The following is a 27,741-nucleotide window of genomic DNA, read 5'->3' on the forward strand; positions in this document are numbered from 1 at the left end:
GACAAAATTTGGGCTGGTTTGGCGTCAGTCGGTTTTCAAACATGTAAATTGTATAGGCTAATTGGTTAACATACAAGCCCAAGTGTGCATATACTGCATCCAATCAGTCATTACAATGTTACTAAACACACACGCACACTGCAAAGATGACTGGTGCTGATGTTGACGTTTATATCTATATGGTCCTGTCTTTTATCTTTTAAACGGCCTAGATTGGTATATCCTTGAAAGCTGCTGGACTTGTTAGTTTTGACTGAGCAAAGTTCAATATGAACTTCACAAAAAATTTTCTAGTTCAGTGTGAAATTATAGAGCGACACAAAGGTTAGAGCATTATTGTTGTTGTTAATTTTTTTATTGTCAGATTAACATACAGTATGCATCAATCAATACATGACACAGTTTTGACTCATGGTGTGTGCATGAACGAGTGTGAAATACCTAATTGCTTATTCTGATCACTTATATTGGGCACTTTTTTGCATTTAAATTCTAACTGTTGACATTGAAAATGATGCATGTGTTTTTTCGAGGGTATCTGTGAATTTCTTGACTGCTGTTTTGACAGTGTCAGCTTGCATATTTTAATCATATTTGGTAATTCTCTTTAATGTATTTGCCCCGATTTGATCCATGGGAAATGTCTCTAGCATTATATTTATATTATTTTGTTGTCATTATTTTGTTTTAAGGAGTTAAAAATGGCTTTTATCAACCTTGATTTACATTCTATCACATTATTTTGACAGTTAAAGTTTTGGGCGGTTTTTGTGATCTTTTGGGCTGGAAATCATCCATCCAATCTGGCAACACTGCAGCCAAAAGACAAACACACACAGCTTCAGGTTCAGACCGTTTCATTTCACTCCCATCGAGTTAAAAACAAAAATAAATGCACAGCCATTTGCTCTCTGCATCGAAAACATATATATGAATGCAATGTTGCCTCTGATAACTTTTAAGGCTGATTCTGTGGCGTTTATATAAGCCTTTTGACGGGTGTTGTCAGGAGCTGTAAAAACGGTTACACTCACTAAGTGAATGAATCGCGTTTGTACCGAACTCTTATTACAAAGCAAAAACAATCACTCTCCTTCGATCCATGAATGTTTTTCTTAGTTAATGTACCTGATCTCACAGTCGGAAGCCTCTGTCATAGCAAATCAACATATGTGGTTGTGAATTAAGCGAAGCGTCTTCTCATAGGATAAGAACACGCAGTCTCATGAATAATAGAGACTTTAAGCAGCCTCCACTGTTGGAACGGCAACGGCATATTGCGTGTTTGCGACTTCAACTGCTACTTCGTGGCGTTCTACTGTAACCGTCTACTACGGGCCCAGACAGCAAGCAGTGTAGGCCCAGATCCGGCCCACATCTGGCCCGCATCGATTTCACACGGGCCAGATCATCCATTTCATCGTACTCCATCTTTTATGTTAAAAATCTCAATTTGAATCTGAATCTAAAACAATCTCCACAAAAATCTCCTCAGCGCACCGCTATATTGAAACCGCTCAAAATCATGAGATTCGATTTGCGCCTTCTGATTGGTTCTCGGAACATAGTGACTTTTGCTGCCAAAGGGAAGTGGCGTTTAGAGGCTTTTGCCAACAAAACGATATTTTTGAATGGGCTGAGGCTGGGATTTAGAGGATTTGAAGCAAAAATATTTGTTAAACGTGTACTATGTGCCGTAAGCATTCGCTCAATGCCATTATCTCATTTTTGACGGAGGTGGCGTTTAGTGGCTTTTGCATCTGAACTCTTCACATTATACCACTCACCTGCAGCATCAATCTTGACTGGTAATATTATTTCCCCCCAGTTCCCTTTACAGCATGGAACAAGGCAGGGATATCCGCTTTCCCCCTTATTGTTTTGCTTATCTCTTGAACCCTTAGCACAAGCCATCAGGAAGTCTTTAGTATCGATTAAGATTCATGATCATAATCATAGTATTTTATTGCACGCTGATGATATTATTCTATATTTAGACCACTTTGATGTTTCAGTCTCTAGTATAATTAAGGAATTTGATCATTTTAGTATGATCAAAGAGATTTAGTTTCTCCAACAATTAAAATTAATGGATGCTAATATGGTCTTCTATGATGTGCAACACAAACACCTCTGCTAAAAGTGTAGCCTTGTGAGCGGGCACCGCCGCCTCGAGAGCTTTGCGTGTGGACACCGCCGCCTCGGAAGGATCGGGAGCGGACACCGCCGCTTCGGGAATTTCGTGAGGACCGCGAGCGGCCACCGCCACTTCGGGAACCTTGCGTGCGGACACCGCTGCTCCCTGACGGATTCAAATGCATGCCCAATGAGTGTTAGGACAAAGAAGAGTCCGATATGGATGAAGGACTATGTAGCCAAGCAGGTTTGGACAGCTTTTTTCCTTTAATAAATGAAATCATTATTTTAAAACTGCATTTTTTATTTACTCGGGTTATATTTGAGTAATATTAAAAATTAGTTTGATGATCTGAATCTTTTAAGTGTGACAAATATGCAAAAACGTAAAAAAAAAAAAAACAGGAAGGGGGCAAAAACCTTTACACGGCATATAACGTATGCCATATTGACCCAAATATAAGACAATATTTTTTTCTTGGAAATACATCTGAAAAAACACGGCCGTCTTATATTCAGGGTCTAGACTTTGACATGTCAATAATACACCCACAACAATAGGTGCCGCCAAACATGCTTAAAATGAGTGTTCCATGAAATATGTAATGTAATGTAATGTGTGTTGTAAAGATCGCGAGTGGAAACAAAAGAAAAATAAAAGCTCACGAGTCCTGACTGTCATGTTAGCCAGATGGGACCAAACTTCCTCTGTAAGTGATTTTAAAACATAAGACCCCAGACAGCAAGCAGAGTCGGCCCAGATCCGGCCCACATCTGGCCCGCATGGATTTCACACGGGCCAGATGTGGGCTGGATCTGGGCCAAAACTATGTTGCTGTCTGGGACAGTACCCAGATTTGAAGACTACAATAAGGTTTCACTTCTAGTGTTAATAAAATTTTGGTAGGCTACTATGAGATGGATGGACTAAATGTTATATAATTCAGATGGGCTACCTGTTATGGTATATCAAAAAGTGTATATATTTAAATGTCATTGTTGGTATATTTTACCAGTATTTACCATACTTTCAAAACAAAAATTAAAATAGGAAAAATACGGAATATGAAAATTTAAGAAAAAATGTGTTTTATAGAGAGGAAATCTGGAAAAAGGTGGGGTCGTCTTATAATCAGGGTCGTCACAGGGCAAAACTGTGAGGGGGATTTATGATCATTCACACTTTGATAAGAGTAAGGGAGAACAAAGCAGTTCCTGGGTGGGGGTACAGTATGATAATGTTAATCCCTCTCTCCACGAGGTAAAACCGGTTTGGTCAGTCTGAGGTAGTGAGTGATTGTTCACACTTAATTCTCTAGAATTAAGAAGTGCGATCAGTGAAAGACCACATGGTGATTAGATCAGTCTTTGATCCATGAAATGCTGACATTCTTATCTTTCCACAAATGATAAGTTTGAGGAAGATCCTGCCTGAGCATTACTGTATGTTAATGTTAACCTCCCTCGTCACAAGAAGTAGTGTTGTTATGTTAAAACAAAAGGTATCCTTCGTTGTCAACATGCCTGATCTCATCAGAACATAACTTTCCAAGTGTTGTGTGGAAAGGAGTCTCGCCATCTTGACTGCTGTTCACTACACCAGCATAAATTCCACAACTGTTACCAAGCAAATGCAATTGCTGCTTCCCAACATCATCTTGTGTATTGTAATCGCAAAGATTTTTACATCACAACTCAACATAAGATTAAACATTAACAATGGTTAATCACAGTAATATAATATAAAAAATAAGTAAATGAATGTTGATTACATTAAGAAATGAATACATAAAGGTAAAGTACATAAAAGAGATAAAGATTAATAGATGGTCTGTAGCTCATCCAGATGTTGTGCTAAAGTGTTTAATTCCTAAAAAATGCAAGGAAAACAATTAGTGTGTATTAATTTAAACACTGCATCCTGTTGCACAAATGATAAGTGCAAACACACCGTTATTCATTCACTGAGTTATCGTGAGGTCTATTCATCTTTATATATAAGCTAAATAGTACGAATGTCCTGCGTAGGAGGAGATCGCTACAAGGAAAGTATCAAAAATACACACAAATCCAAGGCGATTCACACATTCACAGTCCATGATGAACTCGTGAATTTTAAATATACAAAATTTTTGTACATAATCTGTGAATTGTGTTTTGCATTTGTGAAATTTATTTTATGAATATATATTCTTATTTTGTGCTCGTGAATTGGTTTTCATGCATGTGAATTGGGATACGCATGTGTGCATCGTGTCTTTTGCATGAACTATTATTGAGTCTAATCTGCTTCCATAGTACTAGCCTACAAATTGATGTCATGACTAAAAAACTCCACAAGACAGCTGTAGTAACAGAAGTTGGGCCTTTTTGTTGGTTTCACATTATATGGATTTGCCTGTAATTATTTTTTAGTGAATCTACATTTGATACCATTTTTTGTCATGTTATAGATCATTCAATAATATGTTTCAATAATATCCTATTTAATGCCGTTTCATTTTCCATTTGGTTCAAATGTGCTGTTGAAGATGAATAACGTCTGGGATATTATTCCTGGTAAATTGGTAATGATTGTGAATTATTTTAGAGTAGCAATAAATTTGCCAATAGTAGCAGAAAGAAACAATAACATAATGATACCAAATGCATACCACTGTATTCCTGAGTCTCTTTATTATTATTATTTTTTCTTTACTTATACTGCAATTATTTTCCCCCCACAGCAATATCACTGAGGTACAATGGGCTATCAATTGTGTATCTTCTGTTCCTTCTGTCCGTACCACTGTTTCCTACTCCAAACCTGGCTACCATGAAGGGTAAGTAATGCTTGAGTAATGAATAATGATTTATCTATAATAAGGTAGTGTAATATTTAGTAACAGCTTTTCTTGCAGAGAAGACAAAAGAGAAAGTGTACTTGTTGTAGTATGCTTTATCAGTTTAATGAGACTTATGTATATACAGTCAAACTATAACCGTAGTAGCAAAAACTCCATGTATATATCTATAATAATGAATGTGTAAAATTCAGAAAATTCATACAGAAATGAGTTAAAGGATAGTAAAAGGTTTTTTTTTTTTTTTTTTGGTATTCTTCTCAATTCAGCAAATAATGTTCTAGCCATCTCATCAATGATGCATTACAGCAATTACATAGAGTTGTGCTGTCAGCAGAGTTAACCTATAGAGATTACCTTCAAGTGGATATTTAGTTGAGTGCTTTATAGATCCATACAATCATGTCAGACATTTTCTCAGTTATTTCCATTTATTTCCTCTGTCCTCACTTTAAACTAATTTAGCCTGATAACACACTCACACATACACACACGCACACGCACACACACACCTATTCCATCTTTTCACACTCCCTTTCAGTGTTTACTGTAAACTGTAAGTAAAGTTGTGTGGTGTGATTGTATAAGGTCTCAGCTTAAAAAAAGATGACATAAAGCTTTTAGTAATACATTTGCTGCATCAGCTGAGTGTTTTCACAAAAATAATTGGTTTATTGCTAAATAATCAAAATCTAACACTTAAGCAAGACAATACAGCATTCTCATTTCCCATACATTTACAAGGATGAATGACTTTATCCTGTGGGGTAAAAGCACAGGATCAAACAGCAATAAAAGACACAGTTGGTAGTGTTAGCATTTTTACAAAGGTTGTATTATATATATATATATATATATATGTATGTTATTTTAGTTTTTCTTTGTTATTAAAAATAAGAGCAAAAATGCTAATAATAAACGCAAGAACAAATACAAATGAAAACAGTGCTTTACATTTTCAAATACAGTAGGCCTATTTCACAGTAACATTCAAATAAGAAATAAAGAAATTAGCATATTGAAAAAGGCAGTCATAAATAAAAATAAGTATTGCATAGTTTTCACTGAATGAATTAAATATACATTGATTCTTAAAAATGCCACTAAAATTATTCACACAAAAACAGTTAGTTTTTTTCAAAATTGATTGTGTTTTTATGAATTGATGCAGAATAATTCTTGTCAGCATCGTGATGCATAGTAAAAATGATTATTTCACAGCTCTACCTCTGACTAAGATCAGAATTGGTGAGCTTGTGACCACAAGGTCCCGACCAGTGTGAGACTGCAAAACTGGGTCCCTAATGAATGAATAATTGAAGAGTAAGAGAATACTAGAAAATTTAAATATCTAAATTGGAAAACAACTAAATTGATAGCTATCTCAGTCTAAATTTTAGAATACTTTGAAATTGGAGTCAGATTAAGAATGGAACTAGAATCAAATTACACTGACTAAATACTAAATTAACAAATTACATAAACTTTACAGAAGCATAAGTAAAAGACCTAAACACAGTGTACCTTCACCCATGCCATTTTCTTTGGGCCAATGGGTGATCCTTACACTTCAGAGAACTGATGGAACCACCAGTACTGAAAGAAAATGCCTGCAGTATTCACCCCAAGAATGGATGACTGGAGCCAAGCACATGGATGCCAATGTAATAATGGTTCCTTGTACTGCAGGAGTACTACTTTATTACAGAATGCTGAGCTGAACAGCTAACAGAAACATAGCTTCTTTCTTGCATGTTCAGGTGTGGTAAGATGATTTGAGAAAAATAAAGAATTGTGTACTTTACTTGGGAACACGTGTGTGTGTGTGTGTGTGTGTGTGTGTGCGTGTGTGTGGGGGGGGGGGTGCGAAAGTTTAATAAATAATCTGTAGGAAATTTTGCAGCTAGATGAAGAACAGCTGGCTCTTAGGCAGCTTGATGGCTTGAATATAAAATGTGTTCTTCAGTCTGGTTTTCCGTGATTGAAGGGAGCGTAAGAATCTGCCACACAACAGTGTAGCAAACAGGTGATGAGCAGGGTGAGTGCAGTCTTTGATTATGCCACAGGCCTTTCTCAAGCAACATGTCTTGAAAATATCCTTTTAGGCCAGGAGTTTATGTCCAGTGATGAACTCAGCTGTACTCACCACTCTCCTTTTTCCCCCAAAAATATATTTATATTTATTGGCATTTTGTGCAGCTACAACATCTTATATATACACAAAATTAGTAATCCACAGTTCTGCTTTTTAGCCCCCCCAGTCTCTCCAATCCCCCATCTCATCCACCCCTAACATCCCCAACACACAACACAAACAAGTACAAGTAACTATGATATGTAAGTGTAGTTATTAAATGATTCAATAAATGTACAACAAAGAACAAAACAAAATAAGTAAAAATAAACAAATAATAATAAAAAAAAAAAAAAGTTCTGCATCTTCAGGGGACAGATCAATAGAACGCATGTTTCCACTTAAGGAGAATAAGCTTCCTAGCCAATAGAGTGGTAAAAGTAACAACATCTTGTGTTGTTGAAGGCAAATACAGCTTAAAAGGAATTCCGAACAGAGCTGTAGAAGGGTTTGGAGTGGTTGATATGTTAAAGGTTTTTTTTTCAAAAGTATCAAGTATTTTAGACCAAAACCTGTCTGGGTATATTTTGGCTAATCTGGCGTTAGTGTAGTAGTAGTGTAGTACTCTGTGAAGAATATTGTCGAGCACATATAGAGGAAGAGTGTACTAAATTGAGTATATAATCCCACTCTATTTCACTTATAGTGATCCACAGCTCTTGTTCCCAGAGTGATTCAGAAGGATCAGAATTTAAAGAATCGAATGATTCATAAATGACAGAGATTAGACATCTTCTATCTGGGCTAAGAGAAAGAATAGTGTCCATTTTTGAATGAGGAGGAAGATTAGGATACTGAGGAAACTGATTTTGTACAAAATGTCTGATCTGAAAGAAACAAAAAACATGGGTTTTAGGAAGATTAAACTTTTCTGACAGTTCTGAAAATGAGGGTGATATAGTACCATTGAGGGTACTAAAACCCCCTAGAAAACCAGCCAAAAAAACAAAACAAAACTGGATCAGAACATGATGGTAGAAAACATAAATTGTTTAATATAGGTGCATGAGTTGACTGATTAACCCAAAAATTATTGCTAAAATTAACCCATATTTTAAGAGTATTGGTCACCACTGTATGATATTTTTTAGTATTTATAGGAAGCTGAGAGCAAATCATTGAATGAAGGGAACATTTTTGAGGATGACAATTCTATTTGGGCCCAGACAGGATATTCAGGAACTCGTGAAGTGTTAGTCCAATACAAAAGCTTGTTAATATTACAGGCCCAGTAATACTGTTGAAAATTTGGTAAGGCAAAGCCCCCTTTCGATTTTGGAGGTTCAAGAAACTTTCCACTTATGCGCGCATACTTGCTGCCCCTCAAAAAAGAGCTTGATTCAAAGTAACAAAAAAAGACTTGTTAATATAAATGTGTATATGCTGGAAAATATATAATTGCTGCGAAATTGTAATTTTAACCAAATTAATACGGCCAATTAGTGATATTAGAAGAGAGGACCATATAATTGCTGCAAAATTGTAATTTTAACCAAATTAATACGGCCAATTAGTGATATTAGAAGAGAGGACCATCTCTGTATATCTTCTTTATAAGCATCTAGCAGAGAATTATTATTATTTATTTATTTTTTATGAAAATACCTCAGACTGATTTAGTGATGAACACACATAAATATCTGAATCCTTCCTGAGCCTATTTAAAGGGAAAAGGATATTGAGAAAGCTGCTAGATTAATTGGGAACATTTCACTCTTTTGAAGATTCAATTTGTAACCAGAATTTTTGCCAAACAAATAAAAAATTTGGAGGATTTGCGGTAATGATGAAGTAGGATTAGTTATATATAAAAGAAGGTAATCTGCATAGAGGGACCATTTGTAAGAGGTTCCAAAATGAGTAATGCCCTTATACTTTTCCTCACTTCGCAGCAAAATGGCCAATGGCTCTATAGCCGATGCAAATAAAAGAGGCAAAAGGGGGCAACCTTGGCATGTGACTCGGCAAAGGGGAAAGGTTTTAGAATGTGTTGCATTGGTGTGCACAAGTCCAACATGCTAGGAGTATAATAATCAAGTCCATGCTATAAAATTTGAGCTGAAAACAAATTTTATTTAAAATGAAAAACAAATACTCCCATTCAACCCTGTTGAATGCTTTCTCGGCATGAAGGGACGATATAGCTGTCACGATTCCGGTCTGTGGACATCCGTCCGATTACCACCAGAGGTCACCCTTCCATTGTGTTGACTCTCACACTGCACAGACTGTTTCACATTACCTAGGACTAAATTTCCCATCATCCATTGCACTGATTGCACGCACATGGCTGTAGCCAATGTGACGGGGTGGAAGAATCACACGACAAGGAGAGCTCAATAAATACCCCGGAGGGTGGATTTATTCACCATCAAAAGGGTGCAGAGTGAAGAGTGGCTTGTTGAGAGGGTGCAGTGCACTCCGTGCGTGATTTCCTGGGTGCGGTGAGTCGGGGTTGTGCTCGTGGCAGAGCTGGATCGGTCACTCGCTGGCCTCTGAAATCAAGAAGAGTGGACACGTTAGTTCTCTGCATGGAGGAAGCCCGTCTTCCATTACCCAGCCTCGCACGGCTTATCTGGCCGCGGGCAAACAAGCCTCGGGTGTGGCCGATCCAGCCGTGATGAGCAGGTGCAGGTGTTTCGCTTCCGTCTCCAGGGCAACGCTGATGAATGGTACGGGACACTCGTCACACCAATCACACATTCTACATAAGCCATGGACTTCCTCTTTCTTACTGCCGATTGTAAGCACATATCGCTACCCTAGCTGATAACTACTTTTACGGAGCCTGTCTTAGTTTTCATAGTCATAGTCTTACCTTGCCTGTTTTCCTGTGTTCTGATTCTAGCCTGTGTATTTTGGTTTAACCCTTTGCCTTGCTGTTTCGGATTGTGTTTGCTCCTGCCTGGATTATTGCTGTGTACCTGGATTATCTCTTTGCCTTGCTCTGTTGGATACTGTCTGCCGATCGAAGACCCACACTTGTTCTAGGAATACTCTTTGTCTTGCCTCATCTATGGGTGTATTCACACTAGGCACGGTTGCCTTGAATCGAGCCTGAGCGCGATTATCCCTCCTCCCCACTCCCCCACTGGCCTGCACTCACAGTTGCACTAAACTTTATGGGACAGAGCACGCTTACGTCATGTGCGAGATAATGGAGAAACCCACTTTCACTAATATTCTGCCAAATAATTAAGAATAATTAATTTATAATTTATGCCGTGCATTGATTTTCACTTGGATGTATCAGATAATTATTACGGAGGCAGCTGATGTTAATAAAATAATTTGCAGCTTTACTTGCAAACTACATTTCCTGTTCATCAATAAGGTAAGAACCAGAGCCATTATAAACCTAAATATACTTGATTGAATTAAATGAATTAAAAAGTGTAGTGTAGTAGTAATACTATAATTTGTTTGCGGTCGTAATGATGACAGTAGCGCACACAATATAGTATATGTTCAGTGCTCCGGCGCGGTTAGTGCTCTTCCAACCGGGCCAGGGATGGCTAAACGAACCGCACTCGAGCACGGCACGGAGCAATCACACTAGTCAAACGAACCGCGCTTTGGGGGTCAAACACGCTCGGGCACGGTGGTCAGTGTGGGTCTAGGGGTCATTCTGTCACTCTAATGGGTAAGTGGACAAATAGTGGGTTCGTTGGACCTGGGGGTGCAGTGGTCAGCGGGGGCCGAAGGGTCATTCCCCAAACTTCTGCGGTCCCCTGTCGGGCCCATGGGGGGGTCAGGCCCCCTGAAAATGGTCAGGGTCGGTCAGGTGGCCGGCGAGGGGGGGGGTTATGGGAGGCACAGCGTCCACGAACCCGCTCACGTGAGCCATCGCACGTATGACTGAATGTACCCACTCCAAAAGTCTTGGACTACCTGGAGGAAAAATGGAGCGGAGCGGAGCTGGAGGATCATGCTGGATGTGCTGGATGGCCTCAGTCTGTCTCTGCATTGCCGAGAACTGCTGGGCAAACTCCTCGACAGTGTCGTCAAATAGGCCAACCTGTGAGATGGGAGCATCAAGAAAACAGACTTTGTCGACGTCTCTCATTTCAGCGAGGTTGTGCCAGAGATGGTGCTCTTGGGTCACAAGGTCTTGTCCCGATGGGCGTCTAGGTGACGAGGTTTTCACTGGGGATCTGTCTCTGGGGCTCATCTAGGTGTCCTGATCTCTGCTGACGTTCAGGGCTGTAGAGGTCATCTCTTGGTGTTGATCCACCATCTGGACTGGATACGGACTGGATCCGGGAGACTGCAGTGAGCATCTGATCTGGATACGGACTGGATCAGGTGGCTACGGTGATCTCGGAATAAGAAAGAAACAGAGTAATATTAGTGTAGATGCCATTCTTCTTACGATGTGACAAGTGCATTGGGTGTTATGGGAAGTGTTCCCGATTCTGGCTGACCTAATTAATGCAGTCTAACAATCCTTTAATGGATTTGAATATTAGAAGCATATTAGTGTGTTATGTGTATGGCAGGTTAAAGAGATGGGTCTTTAATCTAGATTTAAACTGACAGAGTGTGTCTGCCTCCCGAACAGTGTAGATTGTTCCAGAGTTTGGGCGCTAAATAGGAAAAGGATCTGCCGATCTGCCTAACAGAAATAAAGTCAGTCTGGTAAAGCTGTTTGTGGAGTTGTTTATTCCTCCTCTGCTGAGATCCTCAGAGATTTAATGTATTTTATCTTCAGCTGAATTCATCTAAGGCTGTGGCTTAAGTCAGCCGTAGTTCTTGAGTTTCTGTTTGTCTCTTTTTTTTCTGTTCTCTTCTTTCCTTCAGTGATTTTGCTTGTTAAGAAGCTTAGACAAGCTGAGAGGACTCTATATATAATATATGAAGATTTTTGGCTCAGAAAAGGTCCAGTGTGGTCTATTTATTTTCTCTTGGCAGACATGTAGCATTGCTATGGCTTGCTTTTGACCCAGATTTGGCAAACAGGAGCGGTCCGCCCAAGTGCCATCATTCCACACTGCATGTGGGCCAGATCATCATTCCACATGTGCCAGATGTGGGCCGGATCTGGGCCGACAATATGTTGCTATCTGGGAAGGGACATTCGCTGCGGGAGGAGTGAGAGGTCCGCGGGGACAGGCCAGGTGGAAGAGCTCTCACTGTGATCTTCAGATCTCCTTGAGCTCTAACCGGCAGTTCTCTGCTCGTGACAGAGAAACCGGGATGGGTAGAGACTGAGGGTGCCCCTCCATTCCCCTTGAGGAGGGAGAGGTGAGATCACAGTGAAGCCATGCTTATGTTCTCTTTTAGCTGAAGCACCCAGGGACACCAATGTTTGTGCCGTCATGCCAACCAGGAACAGCTTCTTTCTTCCAGTCAGAAATGAAAGGCTTCATGGAGAAAAAAAATCATTCAGCAACTCTGCCCCGAAGCAAAAATCTGATAAGTGGATGCACCTGTCACCTCTTTATACCGTATGCGCGGGGAGTGGCTCAGCATGCAAAATCCACTAGCCAAATTTCATTGGCGTTTTCTCTTAAAGTCAGAGATGATTAGGGCTCTCAAGTAAACTCCCTATGGCGTCACGACATAACTCGTAGTGACAGACAGATATAGGGAACAGGGCTGACAGTATCAAATTAATTTGCTAATTGCTAGCTAATAGTCAAGTTCACAAAAGCACATAATGTACACTTTGAAAGGATTTTACTTATAGACATTGATTATATTAAATGTAATAATTGTTTAAATTTACATTTTAAAAATGGTAACAGTATCAACACTTGTGTCACGAATCCAGTCTGCACTTCCATTCACCCTCCACCAGAGGTCACTCGCTCACCACATGGACTTCACACCATACATAATACTGGACTTCATTTCCCATCATCCAACACTGATCACAGCTGTCACCAATCACTCATTGCACTAATCACACGCACACCTGATCCCACGCACACACTGATCACACACCTTATATAACCCTGGACTTTGTTTCCCTCGTGGCCGAGTATTGTATGCGTTTACAGCTCCCCTAGCTGTAGCAACTCTACAGAGCCCTTGTTAGTTTGGATTGTGTTCTCCCCGTGTTTGTTCTACCTGTGTTCCCTGGATTAACCCTTGCCTTGCCGTCTGGACACTGTTTGCCCCCTATTGGATTCTAGCCCGTGTTCCCTGGATTATCTCTCTGCCTTGCCCACTGGATACTGTTTGCTGATCGTCGACCTCCGCTTGCCCTAGGATTACTCTTTGTCTTGTCCCTGCTATACCTGTTTGCCATTGCTCGACCCTGCCTGTATTTATGACCATGCCTATAAATAAAAGCTTGCATTTGGATCCGCACGTCTCACGTCTCGTCAGCCCCGTTACAGAATACTCGGCCACACGAGGATCCAGCAGCTTTTCCAGCAATGGACCCTGGTCAGGTATGGATCCATTCAACCAGTTGCTCGATCTACGACAGGGGAGTTCATCCATTGAAGAGTACGTCACTCAATTCTGTGAGCTAGCGTATATGATCTCATTTGATGAGGTTGTATTAAAAGACATTTTCCGTTTTGAACTGAGCGAGCCAATCAAGTCATGTTTACCTGAGGGGAAATTTAATTGTAGTTTAAGGGATTTTATAGACTATGCTTTGCTGTGTGCTGGCTCATTGTTTACTGTGGGTGTCGCGGAAGAGGAACGCAACACCGCGTCTGTGACTAAAATGGCAGCGACACCGGAGCCCGTTCACAAAATGGCGGCCACAACAACACCCCGTCATGTCATTGCTGTCAGTAAAGAACTAAGTCAAGTCACAGTTGATGTCAGAGAGTCAAGCCAAGTCACCGTTGATCGTCATGAATCAAGCCAAGTCAAAGCTGATCTTCACAAGTCAAGCCAAGTCGCAGCTGAACTTCATGAGCTAAGTCAAGTCACCGTTGATCATCATGAAAGAGTGTATAACCATAAAATTCTTGTCAAATTAAAAGTAACTTACTGGCAGCAATTATCCAGTAGTTGCTATTTCATAACACTGTAAAACTAAGTACAGTAGTTTTAAGCACACTATAAAATGAAATACAGAGTTATACTGTTATTTAATTTTTATTTTGTTATACATTCAGTAACACAAGTTATTGCTTCACACCAACAGCTTTATTAATGATTCTTCTTTTATATTTCATAGCTGAACTTCAATCACACAGAATTACCAGCATATTAACCATATTTCATCAGTGAACATATACCAGTCAAAAGTTTTTGAACAGCAAGATTTCTAATTAAAAAAAAAAAGAATGATCTTCTGCTCACCAAGCCTGCATTTATTTGATCCAAAACACAGCAATAGAAATGGAAACAGAAATATTTTTACTATTGAAAATAACTACTTTCTATTTGAATATATGTTAAAATGTAACTTATTTCTGTGATCAAAGCTAAATTTTCAGCATCATTAGGGTGAATCCCATTTCTCTGTCTTACCCCTTCCCCTTAGTTTTGCGCGTTTACGTGAGAGTAAGGGCTATCCCAATTCTCGTTTTGATCGAGGGGTAGGGCTAAGGGGAAGTGGTAGATACCCCTTAAAACCAAGCATTTTCGCGAGCTTACTTGAAACCAAGGGGTACCCAGAACACACTGCGCAACCGGCAACAATGGTGGCCAGATCATCAAGTATTCAAGTATTTTCGGCTTAAATAATTTATTTAAAAATTACGACAGTCTTGTTTTGTGCTCTAGACAGTCCTGTACATATATATTTGCAACCATGTTCTTAATTGAAATGTTTAAAAAAAAATCGCTAGTTTGCTATGCTAACGTTACATTGCTGAGTTGCACAACAGTCCCGCAGACTAGCCTTGAATGGACTCCATGCATGTCTACAGTTTTAACAAGTTTGTAAAACGATCCAAAGTTTGTGATCAACACTTGTCGGCTCTGGTGACGTAGCAGCCAGCTAGCGACGGTTACGTCGTCATACACCGTAACCAAGTGGTGTCTCATTTCATAGGGGTATGTTTTCACCCCTAGCGCTTACCACTCGGTTTCGAGGGACAAGGGCTAGGGGTAAGATGAAGGGAGGGGAAGGGGAAGGGAAGGGGTACGACAGAGAAATGAGATTCACCCTTACTCCAGTCTTCTGTGTCACATAAATTATATAAATTAATACTTTAATTCAGCAAGGATGCTTTAAATTGAACCAAAGTGATGAAGACATTTATAATGTTACAAAATATTTCCATTTCCGATAAATGCTGTTCTTGAACTTTTTCTTCAAAGAAACCCGAACAAAAATTCTACTCTGCTGTTTTCACAGGAATAAATTACATTTTAACATGTATTCAAATAGAAAGCAGTTATTTTAAATGGTAAAAAAAATAAATAATAATAATTAGGGGTGTTTAAATTTGTCCACAGTCCATGACTGTGATTAACGAGATTACATTTTTTAATCGATTGACAGCACTAATAATAATTCACAGTATTACTGCTTTTGCTGTATTTTGGATCAAATAAATGCAGGCTTGGTGAGTAGAAGATAATTCTTTAAAAACATTAAAAATCTTACTGTTCAAAAACTTTTGACTGGTAGTGTATAACCTAAAAGTAAAATTAGCCCATGTCTTTAAAGTGTCTGTGAGCCCATGCACACAGTTAACAGCACATTGTGCTAGTGGAAAATAAATGTATTAAATATAAGAATAAAAGTTTGAAGAGTTAAAGTACTTAATTAGTAAGAGTATACAATAATCAGAGAAAGCATACCATCTGAATATATGTTTAAAACGGTCTTCTTTATGGCCGCCTGTCTCCCGATGGTCCGGCCGCTCTGCCAGCACCGCTGCGGGAGAGAAATGCTGCTTAGCACGGCTTAACTGAGAAATGAGCACTCGATGTCCCGATCCGATGTTCTTACAGACATTTATTAACTCAAACGTATTTATACATTGCAAATAGCACTGGTATAAGACAAATTATGCAACTGCAAGTGTTTAAAAGTTCACCTACCTCCTATTTAAAGTATTCGTAGAGCTTTCCCAGCCAACACATCCATGTGGGGCCCATAGGGGTTGCAACTGGGCCGATATCTGGGGCCCATCTGGGCTACCCAACTGGGACCCAGCTAATTTTGTCCTCCGTTTCCATGGTGGCCCAACATGGGTTAGCCCAGATGGGCTGATGATGGGCTCCACACGGGTTAACCAGGTAGCTCCCATTTGGTGCCTATATGAGTCTGTCTACCTGGGTTAGTGATGGGACCCAGCTAGGTCTTATGTAGGTCTCTTATGGGCCACAACAAGTATACACATGGGCTAACATTTGTCTGTTTGGGTTACCTTATTTTACAGTACACCCCTAAATACAAACATTAAATCCACTAAAATGCTAAAGGTATTCAATAAACAGAAACCAGTAGTTCATGATTTTAAGCAAAGTTTATTTGGAATAATTTAAACATTACTATTATAACTTGTACATTCACAACTTTATAAAACAAGTATATATATAAAAAAAAAAGTTAATTTTAAGCTCCTGAAAAACTTTATTTCTTGTAAAAATAAAAATCTTCATAACTTGTATTCTGCATGCTTTAAACAAGGTTTCGTTGGAATAATTTGAACATGACCATTATAACTTGTGTATTTACAACTTTATAAAACATAAGCATCTTAAAAAAAGTTAAAGTGAAGCTCCTGCCAAACATTATTTGGAATAACTTGAATCGTTTGTATACACATCTGAAAACTCTAAAATACATTTCACAAACAAACCAACCGTGCAGCCCCTCACACCTCTGTCCTCGCTCTCCCAACGGCCCTTTGAAAAGACAACAATTAATGAACTACAGTGCCACTTTTTCCAGTTAAAACAGACGATTCTTGAAATATCTTAAGACTTACCTATCTTACTCTCTACTACGTGACTTCGCAGAACGGTTTCCTCCCGTCACCGATTAGCCACTTTGACGCTGACTTTTCTGCCTCTTTTCTGGTAATTTGGTTAAGAGAATTTTTTTCAAGCTTCCTGTAAAGCACATCAAAAGCATTAAAGATAGATTAAATTCCATATTTAAGCCCTTGCAATAAATAAGCAGTCATCTCCATTTTTACATTTTTTTTCAGGATGTACAATAATGGTATCGGATATAATATTCTATCATAAATTGATTTGTGTAAACAAGGGCACAGGGCAACATTTAAAGGCATAGTTCACACAAAAAAATGTATTTGTCTCATTTAATCACAAATGTCAAAATCTGAAATTTTCTTTAAAAAATAATTTTTATCAGGCAAATATAGGTCATCATTCAATTCATTGCCATTACAGTGAAGTAACTGAACATAAACATAAGAGCCTGAAAATTTCAGACGGTTTTTGCATCTGATGTCTTCGTTTGTTCTTATTTTATTACCACTTCACTTGTATTAGTATACTTGTCTTTAATAAAGTTTGAATATTATTTATTATAAACTCTTTTTGTGATCTCTTCACCACAAATGAACCGTTACTTATCACTAAAATAAGCAGTACACCTGGTTCATATTCTCATAATTTTGGGGTATTGCTTGTCCAAATATGGACAATTATTTGCATTCAATCAAACTGATTTGATTCCACTGATTTATGAAGAACAAACTCAACTCTACCAAATAACCTCTGTTTGCACATGAACGTTAATAATCCAACAGCAAGTAAACATACCTTATACAACCTCAAGCAGTCTGAGCCCCTGAAACTCTCACTTTCCATGCCGGCTAACAAAATTGAACTCTCTTGATGCGGGGTGGTCCAAAAGGAAGGCCCTCATTCTTCTCCTGGCTTCATCCACAGTACTGCCACCACAGCAACCTAATGGAAAACAAGATTATTATTATTGGGGAGACAACACAAAAAAATTAACCCTGAATAATTGCAATTACATTTCCCCCTAGATCTACTGTGTGTATCAAGTCCATACAAGTCTATTACTCACAACTCCTATGGAACACTTCCATAATTCCTATGCAGTTACCTCTGTAACAGACGTTTTATACTTGTACTACAATTGTGTTGCCTGTGCTACAAAAATATTCTCTATAGCAAAACAGCTACAGTACTGTGAAAATGTGTTAGGCCACCATTACATTTGTTGTTTTGGAAATGGTATAATGATTATCTCAGAGTTATTTTTATTAGAATACAACAAGAAAATACAGCTAATTTATAGGCAGTATTAAAAAAAATGAAAGAAACAAAATGGTGGCCTAAGACTTCTGCACAGTACTGTAACTTAGGTGCAGAAACGTTAACGTTCAGCCCCGTGAACCTGCTAAATGGTCATGTTAGAACATACCACTTGTTTCTGGAAGGTGGGGTCTGCCAATTTCTGTTCCACTGCATCAACATCCAAGACCTTCCGATTCCTTTCTGTAAGAAAAATGCTTATTACTTTAAAAAAATTAAAATTCTAATTTAGGCAAAAACATTTGTATAGTCATAACAATTTGTATGATTTGTAATAACACCCGAATGCAAACTGTTGCAGATTTATATAAGGCAGAAACTCCTGTTTGCATGATAAATATTAAATATTGTTGTACTATTATTGTATTTTATGTATTGTTTAAAGTACAACAGCCTTGTTTACTGTTCAAATGGAGATCTGTCCCAGGCTAACGTACCTTATTTACACTAACCTTAGCTTCTCTGCTATAAGCCATTTCACATCGTCGTCGTAATCTTCCCGTATCGTGAGCACACAGCCCGCTGCCAAACTCTGCAGTTTGAGCTTTTTTAGTGTTTTTTGTTTGTTTGTTTGTTTTAGAGGGCGTAGGGAACATCAATACAGCATTATCGTTTAAGGTTAGACATTGGCGCCAGAAATAAGAGGAAAAATATGGCGCGATCTGAGTATGAAGTCTAAATTGTAACGTGACAAAAACCAAGCTATGTTTCGGTTAACATCATGGTTTGAAAACAATGTAATTACATGCTCTACATTTTCAGTTTTAAAATTGTCATTCTTACCTTGGTTACACTGACGGCAAACGTCTTCTCTCGAAAATTACAGCAAAGCAGTCAGAGAGTAGTAATGGCGTCGGCGCGATGCAGCGCGTGCTGCATGGGGGATGGGAATTGCTGAATGAAATCTCGCGGGATCCACACTGCATGCAGATCGAGGCAGGGCTGCATCTCGCGGTAGTTTGATGTCGTGGGGAATGGGATCTCGATGGAACTCAGGAGATCTCGAGTTGTCAGCTCAATTAAAGTGGCAGCATTTTTTATTTTTTTTGTTTGGCTAAATGTCAGTGGAAAATTGGGTAGAATGAGTATTGGAATCATAGACTGTAATAAAAAAAAAGGAGGGTTTTTTTTTTGATTAAAGTAATCCAAGTGTCAAAACAACAACAAAAATAATTTTAAAGACACATATGTGCATATATATACATGTAATCACCCCATGGGATTAATTATTTTTGCACTTGATAAAACAAATAGGGTCCCATGTGCAGCCCATTTTGAGCCCATGCACACATTTCCCATTAATTACCCAACTGGGAACCACATGGGGAGTCCACCTGGGTTCACCCAAGTGGGCCCCAGATAAGATGCCCACCTGTTCACCCATCTGGGTCCTAGCTGGGTCACCCAAGTGGGCCCCAGATAAGATGCCCACCTGGGTTCACCCATGTGGGTCCTAGATGGGCCACCCAAGTGGGCCCCAGATAAGATGCCCACCTGGGTTCACCCATGTGGGTCCTAGATGGGCCACCCAAGTGGGCCCCAGATAAGATGCCCACCTGGGTTCACCCATGTGGGTCCTAGATGGGCCACCCAAGTGGGCCCAAGATAAGATGCCCACCTGGGTTCACCCATGTGGGTCCTAGATGGGCCACCCAAGTGGGCCCCAGATAAGATGCCCACCTGGGTTCACCCATGTGGGTCCTAGCTGGGCCACCCAAGTGGGCCCCAGATAAGATGCCCATTTTTGAGCCCATGCCTACTCTGTACCCCTGTAGCCCATGTGAAACCCATGTGGGCCCCACATCTTCACTAGTCTCCTGCCAGTCTGCCTGCGCGCTGCGGGAGGAAAATACCAGTTATCACCGCTTTACTGGGAAAGTGAGCAAGTTACATTAAAATAATACATACAAGACAATGAAGAAAAGTGTATACATGCATTTTAACGTATACCTACCCATTTAACACACTCTTAGGACTTTCACCTTCACGATGAGTCTCCGCTGGTCCGCCAGCCACGTCGCGTTGAAAAAATATCTAATTAAAGGGTAGATAAAAGCAGCAGTACTCGGCTAATATAAAATTAAATATAAATCTTACTTTGATAGATTAGGCCTATCCATTGACACGCAGGTGCCTGTGTTTAAGTGGTGAGTGGCAAACCGTTTTTTTTTTTTTTTTTTTTTTAAATGAGAAGACACGGGAAGACACGCACGCCAATCTTCGCATGACGCAATGACTGCATAACACAAGTGTTTTTAGATTATAAGGAAAAAAACTTGAGTAGGCCTACTTTTTTGGAGATGCTTATAAATAAATAAAATGAAATTATTCCTAAAGTAAATGGTCTTGGATTGTTGTAGCCTATATACAGTACATTATGATATAATCCTTTAAAAACACATGCAATATTTAAGTTACCCATAATTGCATAAAAATAAACCAACTGCAAAAAACTAAATTTTTGTAACTATAAATATAGCCTAATATAGCCCAAATGTGGCCCATGTGGGACCCACAAATAAACAATAATGGGCAACCTAACTGGGGCCCACAGTTTTATCCAAGCTGGGGCCCATATTCAGGCCATCAAAGTGCCCACTCTGAGCCCATGCCCAGTTGATACCCATATAGCCCAGATAAATCCCACGTGGGGCCCACATGAACATGTTGGCTGGGATATTTAAATATGGGATGATCGTTCTTCTTCATACTGCCGTACAGGTTTTGAAACACTACGCCTTCATTTTCTTTTTTCGACGTCCACCGGTCTCATCTTAATACTCCGATGGTAGCTGGAGTTGTACCCCTGCATAATATCTTGCAACACATCTGTGTATCTCCGTGAATTTGTAGCGGTTAAAAATCTCCACATTCGGCTTTTTAACGATCTATTAAATCGTTCCACGACGCTGGCCTTCAAATCAGTAACCGTAGCAAAATGATGAATGTTGTGCTTTTTCATCAAATCTCGAAAATGTTTGTTAAAAAATTTGGTTCCCCTATCCGTCTGTAATTTCCTTGGAACGCGCCACTCTTCGAGTATAGACTTGAACGCTTTAGTAACCTCGACCCCGCTCTCATTCTTTAATGTTCGAGCCCACGCGTACTTGCTAAATACATCGATATATGTCAACAGATATTTATTACTATCATTTTCCTTGAAATAGGCCAACATGTTGACGAGATCTGCTTGAAACTGCGTATCCATCCCGTACACCACGACTCTATTACGTTTGTAGTTAATAGGTGCCGTTCTGTGTAGCATGTACGCATCCTCCCCAGCCAGCCAGTCCGAGACCTGTTTATCGCTCAGACGGACGCCGGTATCCTTTAAGACCGCATCTTTTAACCGTTTTTTACCTCCTAAAGAACCAGGGTTGGCAAGCGTGTAATAAACTTTTTTCATGAGCTCAGATATGTTGTTATAGTTTCAACCGTCCTCAAAAGAATAACACGCACAAGCGTTACGTTTCAGTCTTTTATTAAAAATAATAATAATAGAGAGTTTTTTAAAATGGTTACATAGTGATGAAAATAAAATTAAAATTGGTTACATAATAACAAGAATAGATTTCAAAATGAATACATAGTAATGAGAATAGAAATAAAAATGGTTACATTGCAACATGAATAGAATTCAAAATGAATACATAGTAATGAGAATAGAAATAAAATGGGTTACATACTATCTAACCAGTAAAGACAATTTACACAGGCCGTATAGCTGCGATCTAGTATGTACAGGTGCTGGTCATATAATTAGAATATCATCAAAAAGTTGATTTTATTTTATTTTACTAATTCCATTCAAAAAGTGAAACTTGTATATTATATTCATTACACACAGACTGATATATTTCAAATGTTTATTTCTTTTCATTTTGATGATTATAACTGACAACCAAGGAAAATCCCAAATTCAGTATCTCAGAAAATTAGAATATTATTTAAGACCAATACAAAGAAAGGATTTTTAGAAATCTTGGCCAACTGAAAAGTATGGACATGAAAAATATGAGCATGTACAGCACTCAATACGTAGTTGGGGCTCCTTTTGCCTGAATTACTGCAGCAATGCGGCGTGGCATGGAGTCGATCAGTCTGTGGCACTGCTCAGGTGTTATGAGAGCCCAGGTTGCTCTGATAGTGGCCTTCAGCTCTTCTGCATTGTTGGGTCTGGCATATCGCATCTTCCTCTTCACAATACCCCATATATTTTCTATGGGGTTAAGGTCAGGCGAGTTTGCTGGCCAATTAAGAACAGGGATACCATGGTCCTTAAACCAGATACTGGTTGCTTTGGCACTGTGAGCAGGTGCCAAGTCCTGTTGGAAAATGAAATCTGCATCTCCATAAAGTTGGTCAGCAGCAGGAAGCATGAAGTGCTCTAAAACTTCCTGGTATACGGCTGCGTTGACCTTGGACCTCAGAAAACACAGTGGACCAACACCAGCAGATGACATGGCACCCCAAACCATCACTGACTGTGGAAACTTTACACTGGACCTCAAGCAACGTGGATTGTGTGCCTCTCCTCTCTTCCTCCAGACTCTGGGACCCTGATTTCTAAAGGAAATGCAAAATTTACTTTCATCAGAGAACATAACTTTGGACCACTCAGCAGCAGTCCAGTCCTTTTTGTCTTTAGCCCAGGCGAGACGCTTCTGACGCTGTCTGTTGTTCAAGAGTGGCTTGACACAAGGAATGCGACAGCTGAAACCCATGTCTTGCATACGTCTGTGCGTAGTGGTTCTTGAAGCACTGACTCCAGCTGCAGTCCACTCTTTGTGAATCTCCCCCACATTTTTGAATGGGTTTTCTTTCACAATCCTCTCCAGGGTGCGGTTATCCCTATTGCTTGTACACTTTTTTTCTACCACATCTTTTCCTTCCCTTCGGCTCTCTATTAATGTGCTTGGACACAGAGCTCTGTGAACAGCCAGCCTCTTTTGCAATGACCTTTTGTGTCTTGTCCTCCTTGTGCAACGTGTCAATGGTCGTCTTTTGGACAACTGTCAAGTCAGCAGTCTTCCCCATGATTGTGTAGCCTACAGAACTAGACTGAGAGACCATTTAAAGGCCTTTACAGGTGTTTTGAGTTAATTAGCTGATTAGAGTGTGGCACCAGGTGTCTTCAATATTGAACCTTTTCACAATATTCTAATTTTCTGAGATACTGAATTTGGGATTTTCCTTAGTTGTCAGTTATAATCATCAAAATTAAAAGAAATTTGAAACATTTGAAACGTATCAGTCTATGTGTAATGAATATAATATACAAGTTTCACTTTTTGAATGGAATTAGTGAAATAAATCAACTTTTTGATGATATTCTAATTATATGACCAGGACCTGTAGTTTACCAGAATTTCAACCATTACGTACACCTTGTTTTTAATTTTTTTTGAAACAAGCTTCACACATACATCGGTTACATACGTGCACATACAAAGGACGTCGCTAACTCTTATCTCTTCACTGGCTGCAGATATCTCATCTAGAATTTTTCGGAGCATCACAGAGGAGCGATCGGATCTGTTTACACAAATGTCAGTCAATTCAGACCAAGAGTCGGTCAGACCTCTTATAACACACATTTGTTTCATGAGATTTTTTTATACGTGTCGTTTGTCCTTTGTGATCTTTCTCCAGATCACATGCATGATCGATGGCCGCTAGCATCATTTCGATCATCTGTCCTTTATAACGGGGGTAAACAAGATGTCTCTGAAAAAATGTATTCCGCTACACACAGACCCCATGTTGTCACACTCCGGGGGCGGTCACAAGATCCAGAGATCCACGGCGTCGTAAACGACTTTCTTGTAGGACTCGTCCAGCAGCTTTTCCCTGATTTCTTGCAGCTTTGCGACGATGAATGGTTTGTCTCTTAATTCGTGCAGGATATCACCGGTAGTTCCTTGAATCCTCAGAATGTTTTTGGTCATTAAACCGTAGCGGCGTAGAGTGAAGTTGATAATGGTCTGAAGATCAGGTTTGAACAGTTTGCAGCACAGCTCGTCAAAGCGTGAGTTGAAATAGTAGGCGTCAGGCTCAAACAGACAGGAATGTTGCAGCTGGCTTGGATGGTCCGTTGCGCACCCCTCGCACTCGTCCCTTAGTTTGTTGTCGATGATGTGTTGCAGCAGCAGTACGATCGTGGCTTTTATGATTCTGAAACCTTTTCCGTTGAAGCAGCCATCTGTGGTGTCGAACCCCGTGTGGGTGGTGGTGGTACACAGGTCCTTTAGGTAGCTCAGGTTGCGGTATCCGAGCTCTGTGCAGAATTTATCCAAGCATTCTTTGCGCAGGTTGGGTGAGCGGGTATTGCCTGTCGAAAGATGATCGACAGCATTATCATCAGAAGCTTTGAGGTTGAAAGGAGCATAATCGCATTGTAAAGAGTCTTCTTGAGACATGTTGGAAATGCTGTGTGGGAGCGACTTACTGTTCTTTATAATGGCTGTAGTGGATGGGTGGGGATGGTAACACCTCCTCGCTGGGGTTTCTCTTGGGGTGAAACAGCTGTGTTTTAATTTTGTTGTATCCGTCACGCATGCCGCACCACTTGAACATTTTGTTTACGACCGAAAAAAGAGCACTCAGCAAATGCAGATCGCACCACTTGAACAAAAACTGAAGGCTGAACATTTCGTGATATTCTTTATGCAGGTCACCCTCCGAACGGTCACTAAGCTTTGTCTTGTCTTCGCAGGCGAATATGTACACGCAGTCCTCCGGGTTCTTTTGAGCATGGTCACTGACCAATCGGTACCGGATATTCGGAGCTACCCCGTCCCACTCCCCAACGTACAAAGGCTCTTCTCCACAATCCTTCAGATCTTTCCAGATACGATTGAAAAATAATTGCCAATCTTTTTCAGGAAATACCAGGCAGGGGTCTTGATCCTGTACAAATTCGTTGGTTTCGTCAGACGTGTAGAGCGTAACCGTTCGATCCGATTTGTGAAATATGTAGCCGAATATACGACCGCTGATCAGGAAAAATTTGTCACTCACACATTCAGAATTTTCGTGGAGAAACCTTGCCAAGCACAAATTACCGCTGTACGGCTTTCTCTGTGCCAAAGTCAGATTCATCATCTCTTCATCCCATTCCTTCTCAGGTGTTTTAGGTGAGTATGAGGCATTCATGTCTATGTGTTTCACAGGTCTTTTCTGATTTTCCACAGAAATACCGCGGCCTATTTATCTAAGCGCTCCTCGGAACGCAACCTGATAGGTGAGCCGCAGATGGGAGGGGCGCTCGCTCGCCACACAGATGTTCCCGTGAGAAAGATTTAGAACGCACCATAAAATCTTCAAAAATAGTACTTTACAGCTCATTTATGGGTTTTCCATCTATGGACACGTACAAACATCATAGCTCAGCCCGGATGACACCGGAATTTCATGCTTCTCCGATTTCCACATCTGAAACTCATTATGAGATCAAAGGTCACATATGGTTATCATTAATATTATTATGAGGTCACAAAGGTCAAAGCAATTAATCAAACTTGACACAAGCCACCGGCTAACACTACTGTTGTATTACACATTTCTTTTTTAGAAATGTGTTGTGCTCACACATCCTTGCTGGAACTTCTAAACCTTAACAGCTAGCTGTCCATTGGTCTGCCTACTAGTGCATAGCATTAAGCAACAAGCATCTAAACTAAACCTTGTTTGGTTCCTGTGTGAAGCACTTTCATAAAATTACATGTAATACTTTGTCATTTACAACCAATATCTGCAGTTCTGCCTCCAACTCAAGTCTCTGTAAAACTAAATAAACCACAAAGTATGAGCGGCATGCTGACAAAAGCTATAGGTTTAACAATTTTCTACAAATTAAATGTGTAGCAAGTTTTTAACAATTACAACCGTGCACTGTTTAAAAATATCCAAATAAAATCCAACATATACCCAAAATAAGGGGCTTGGCCCCGCATTACTGCTTGCAGTTATATTTTGTAATGATACAGAAGCAGGAACTGCCAGACTATAAACTGAAATTTTGAAGGTTGTCCTTAGCAGGACTAGAACCCATATCTTCTGGACACAGAGCTGGTGTTCTTCCTAAGTGAGCTAACCTAAGTTGAGGATTTTGAGACCCAAGTGCAGGGGAAAATCACAATTGGGAGACGAGAGGTATAACTTCAAGTGGCTTTACTTGTAGAAGGTCAAAAAAGGCAAGAAACAAAGTACAAACAAAACCAGAAGCAAAGCTTCCAATAGTTACAAAAAGGGGAAAACAAAACAAGCACGATGGCTTACAAAGACTCACGGTCTGCAACAGGATACACAGGTAGGTAGGCTCAAGATTGAACAAAAAACAATGGCTAAAGGCAACTTAAATAGAGCCCTACACAGGTGAGTATCATCAACAATCAATTGCTAGGCACAGAGTTCTTGCTAATGGTTGCCCCCTGGCAACTGGGAGGAAGATTGCAGGCAACAGACATCCTGCGCCCCCTTGTGGCTGGGAGCAATACTGCTCATCATGGCAGAAGTATGACCCCTAGTGGTTGGAGGAAGTATTGCTGGCTAAAGTCTTACAGGAGCCCCCTCTTGATGAACGGCTCCTGACGTTCCTTTTAGTGCTGTTTGACTGTTGTCGTTGGAAGTCCCTGATGAGCTCTGGGTCCAGTATGTCTCTGGCTGGTACCCACGAGCGCTCTTCTGGACCATAGCCTTGCCAGTCAACCAAATATTGGACCCCTCCCCGTACTTTGCGCATGTTCAAAAGTCTCTCCACGGAGTAAGCTGGTTGCCCCTCCACCATCTGAGGAACTGGAGGTGGTCTAACTGCAGGAGACAAGGGAGAGTAGATGACAGGTTTGAGACATGAAACATGGAATGTGGGGTGTATGCGCATAGACCTGGGCAGTAGGAGTCGGTAAGAGACTGGGTTTATTTTCTTGAGAATCTTGAAAGGTCCAATGTATCTAGGACCTAGTTTCCGTGACTCGAGGCGCAATGGGAGATTTCTAGTCGAAAGCCACACTCTCTGCCCCGGACGGAGTGACGGACCGATCCGCCGACGTCGATTGGCCTGTTTCTGCTGTTCCCGGGATGACTTTAACAGGGCTGCCCGAGCTCTCCGCCAGACCCCCCGGCACCTCCGGACTAACTGGGCCGGTGCTGGAACCTGTGCTTGAAGGTCCTGTTCAGAAAACAGAGAGGGGGGGAACCCAAACTGGCATTAAAATGGGGACATACCCAATGATGAGTCATGGAGGGTGTTATGGGCAAATTCTGCCCAGACCAGCTGGGAACTCCACATACTCGGGTTGTTCGAGACCAGACACCTGAGGGTCTTTTCAATCTCCTGGTTCACTCTCTCTGTCTGGCCATTGGACTGGGGATGGAACCCTGAGGACAAACTGATGGTGGAACCAATTAGACGTCTAAAAGCCTTCCAGAATCTTGAGGTAAACTGGG

General features: G+C 40.2%; 1 protein-coding gene and 1 long non-coding RNA gene across 4 annotated transcripts in view; one reads left to right on the forward strand and one right to left on the reverse strand.

Annotated features, from left to right (window-relative positions):
- The first annotated feature begins 2,206 nt into the window (after positions 1–2,206).
- The window catches only part of si:dkey-11f4.7 (piezo-type mechanosensitive ion channel component 2), a 718,195-nt gene continuing 692,660 nt past the window's right edge, over positions 2,207–27,741 (forward strand). Inside the window, 2 exon segments of the mRNA XM_058786444.1 lie at positions 2,207–2,383; positions 4,863–4,958. Coding sequence (XP_058642427.1) covers positions 2,356–2,383; positions 4,863–4,958 — 124 coding nt within the window. The 5' untranslated portion in view covers positions 2,207–2,355.
- Positions 16,568–19,249, reverse strand: LOC131546415 (uncharacterized). 3 transcript variants are annotated; one of them, XR_009272696.1, is made up of 5 exons: positions 18,747–19,249; positions 18,404–18,477; positions 17,773–17,919; positions 16,971–17,094; positions 16,568–16,887 (listed from the first exon to the last, which is right to left on the reverse strand). It is a non-coding gene; the product is annotated as an uncharacterized LOC131546415 (long non-coding RNA). The 3 variants fall into 3 exon arrangements; XR_009272695.1 differs by having other exon boundaries at positions 16,569–16,887; positions 19,078–19,246; XR_009272694.1 differs by having other exon boundaries at positions 16,570–16,887; positions 18,404–19,234.

Source organism: Onychostoma macrolepis, chromosome 09, assembly GCF_012432095.1.
Source record: "Onychostoma macrolepis isolate SWU-2019 chromosome 09, ASM1243209v1, whole genome shotgun sequence".
Lineage (NCBI taxonomy): Eukaryota > Metazoa > Chordata > Actinopteri > Cypriniformes > Cyprinidae > Onychostoma > Onychostoma macrolepis.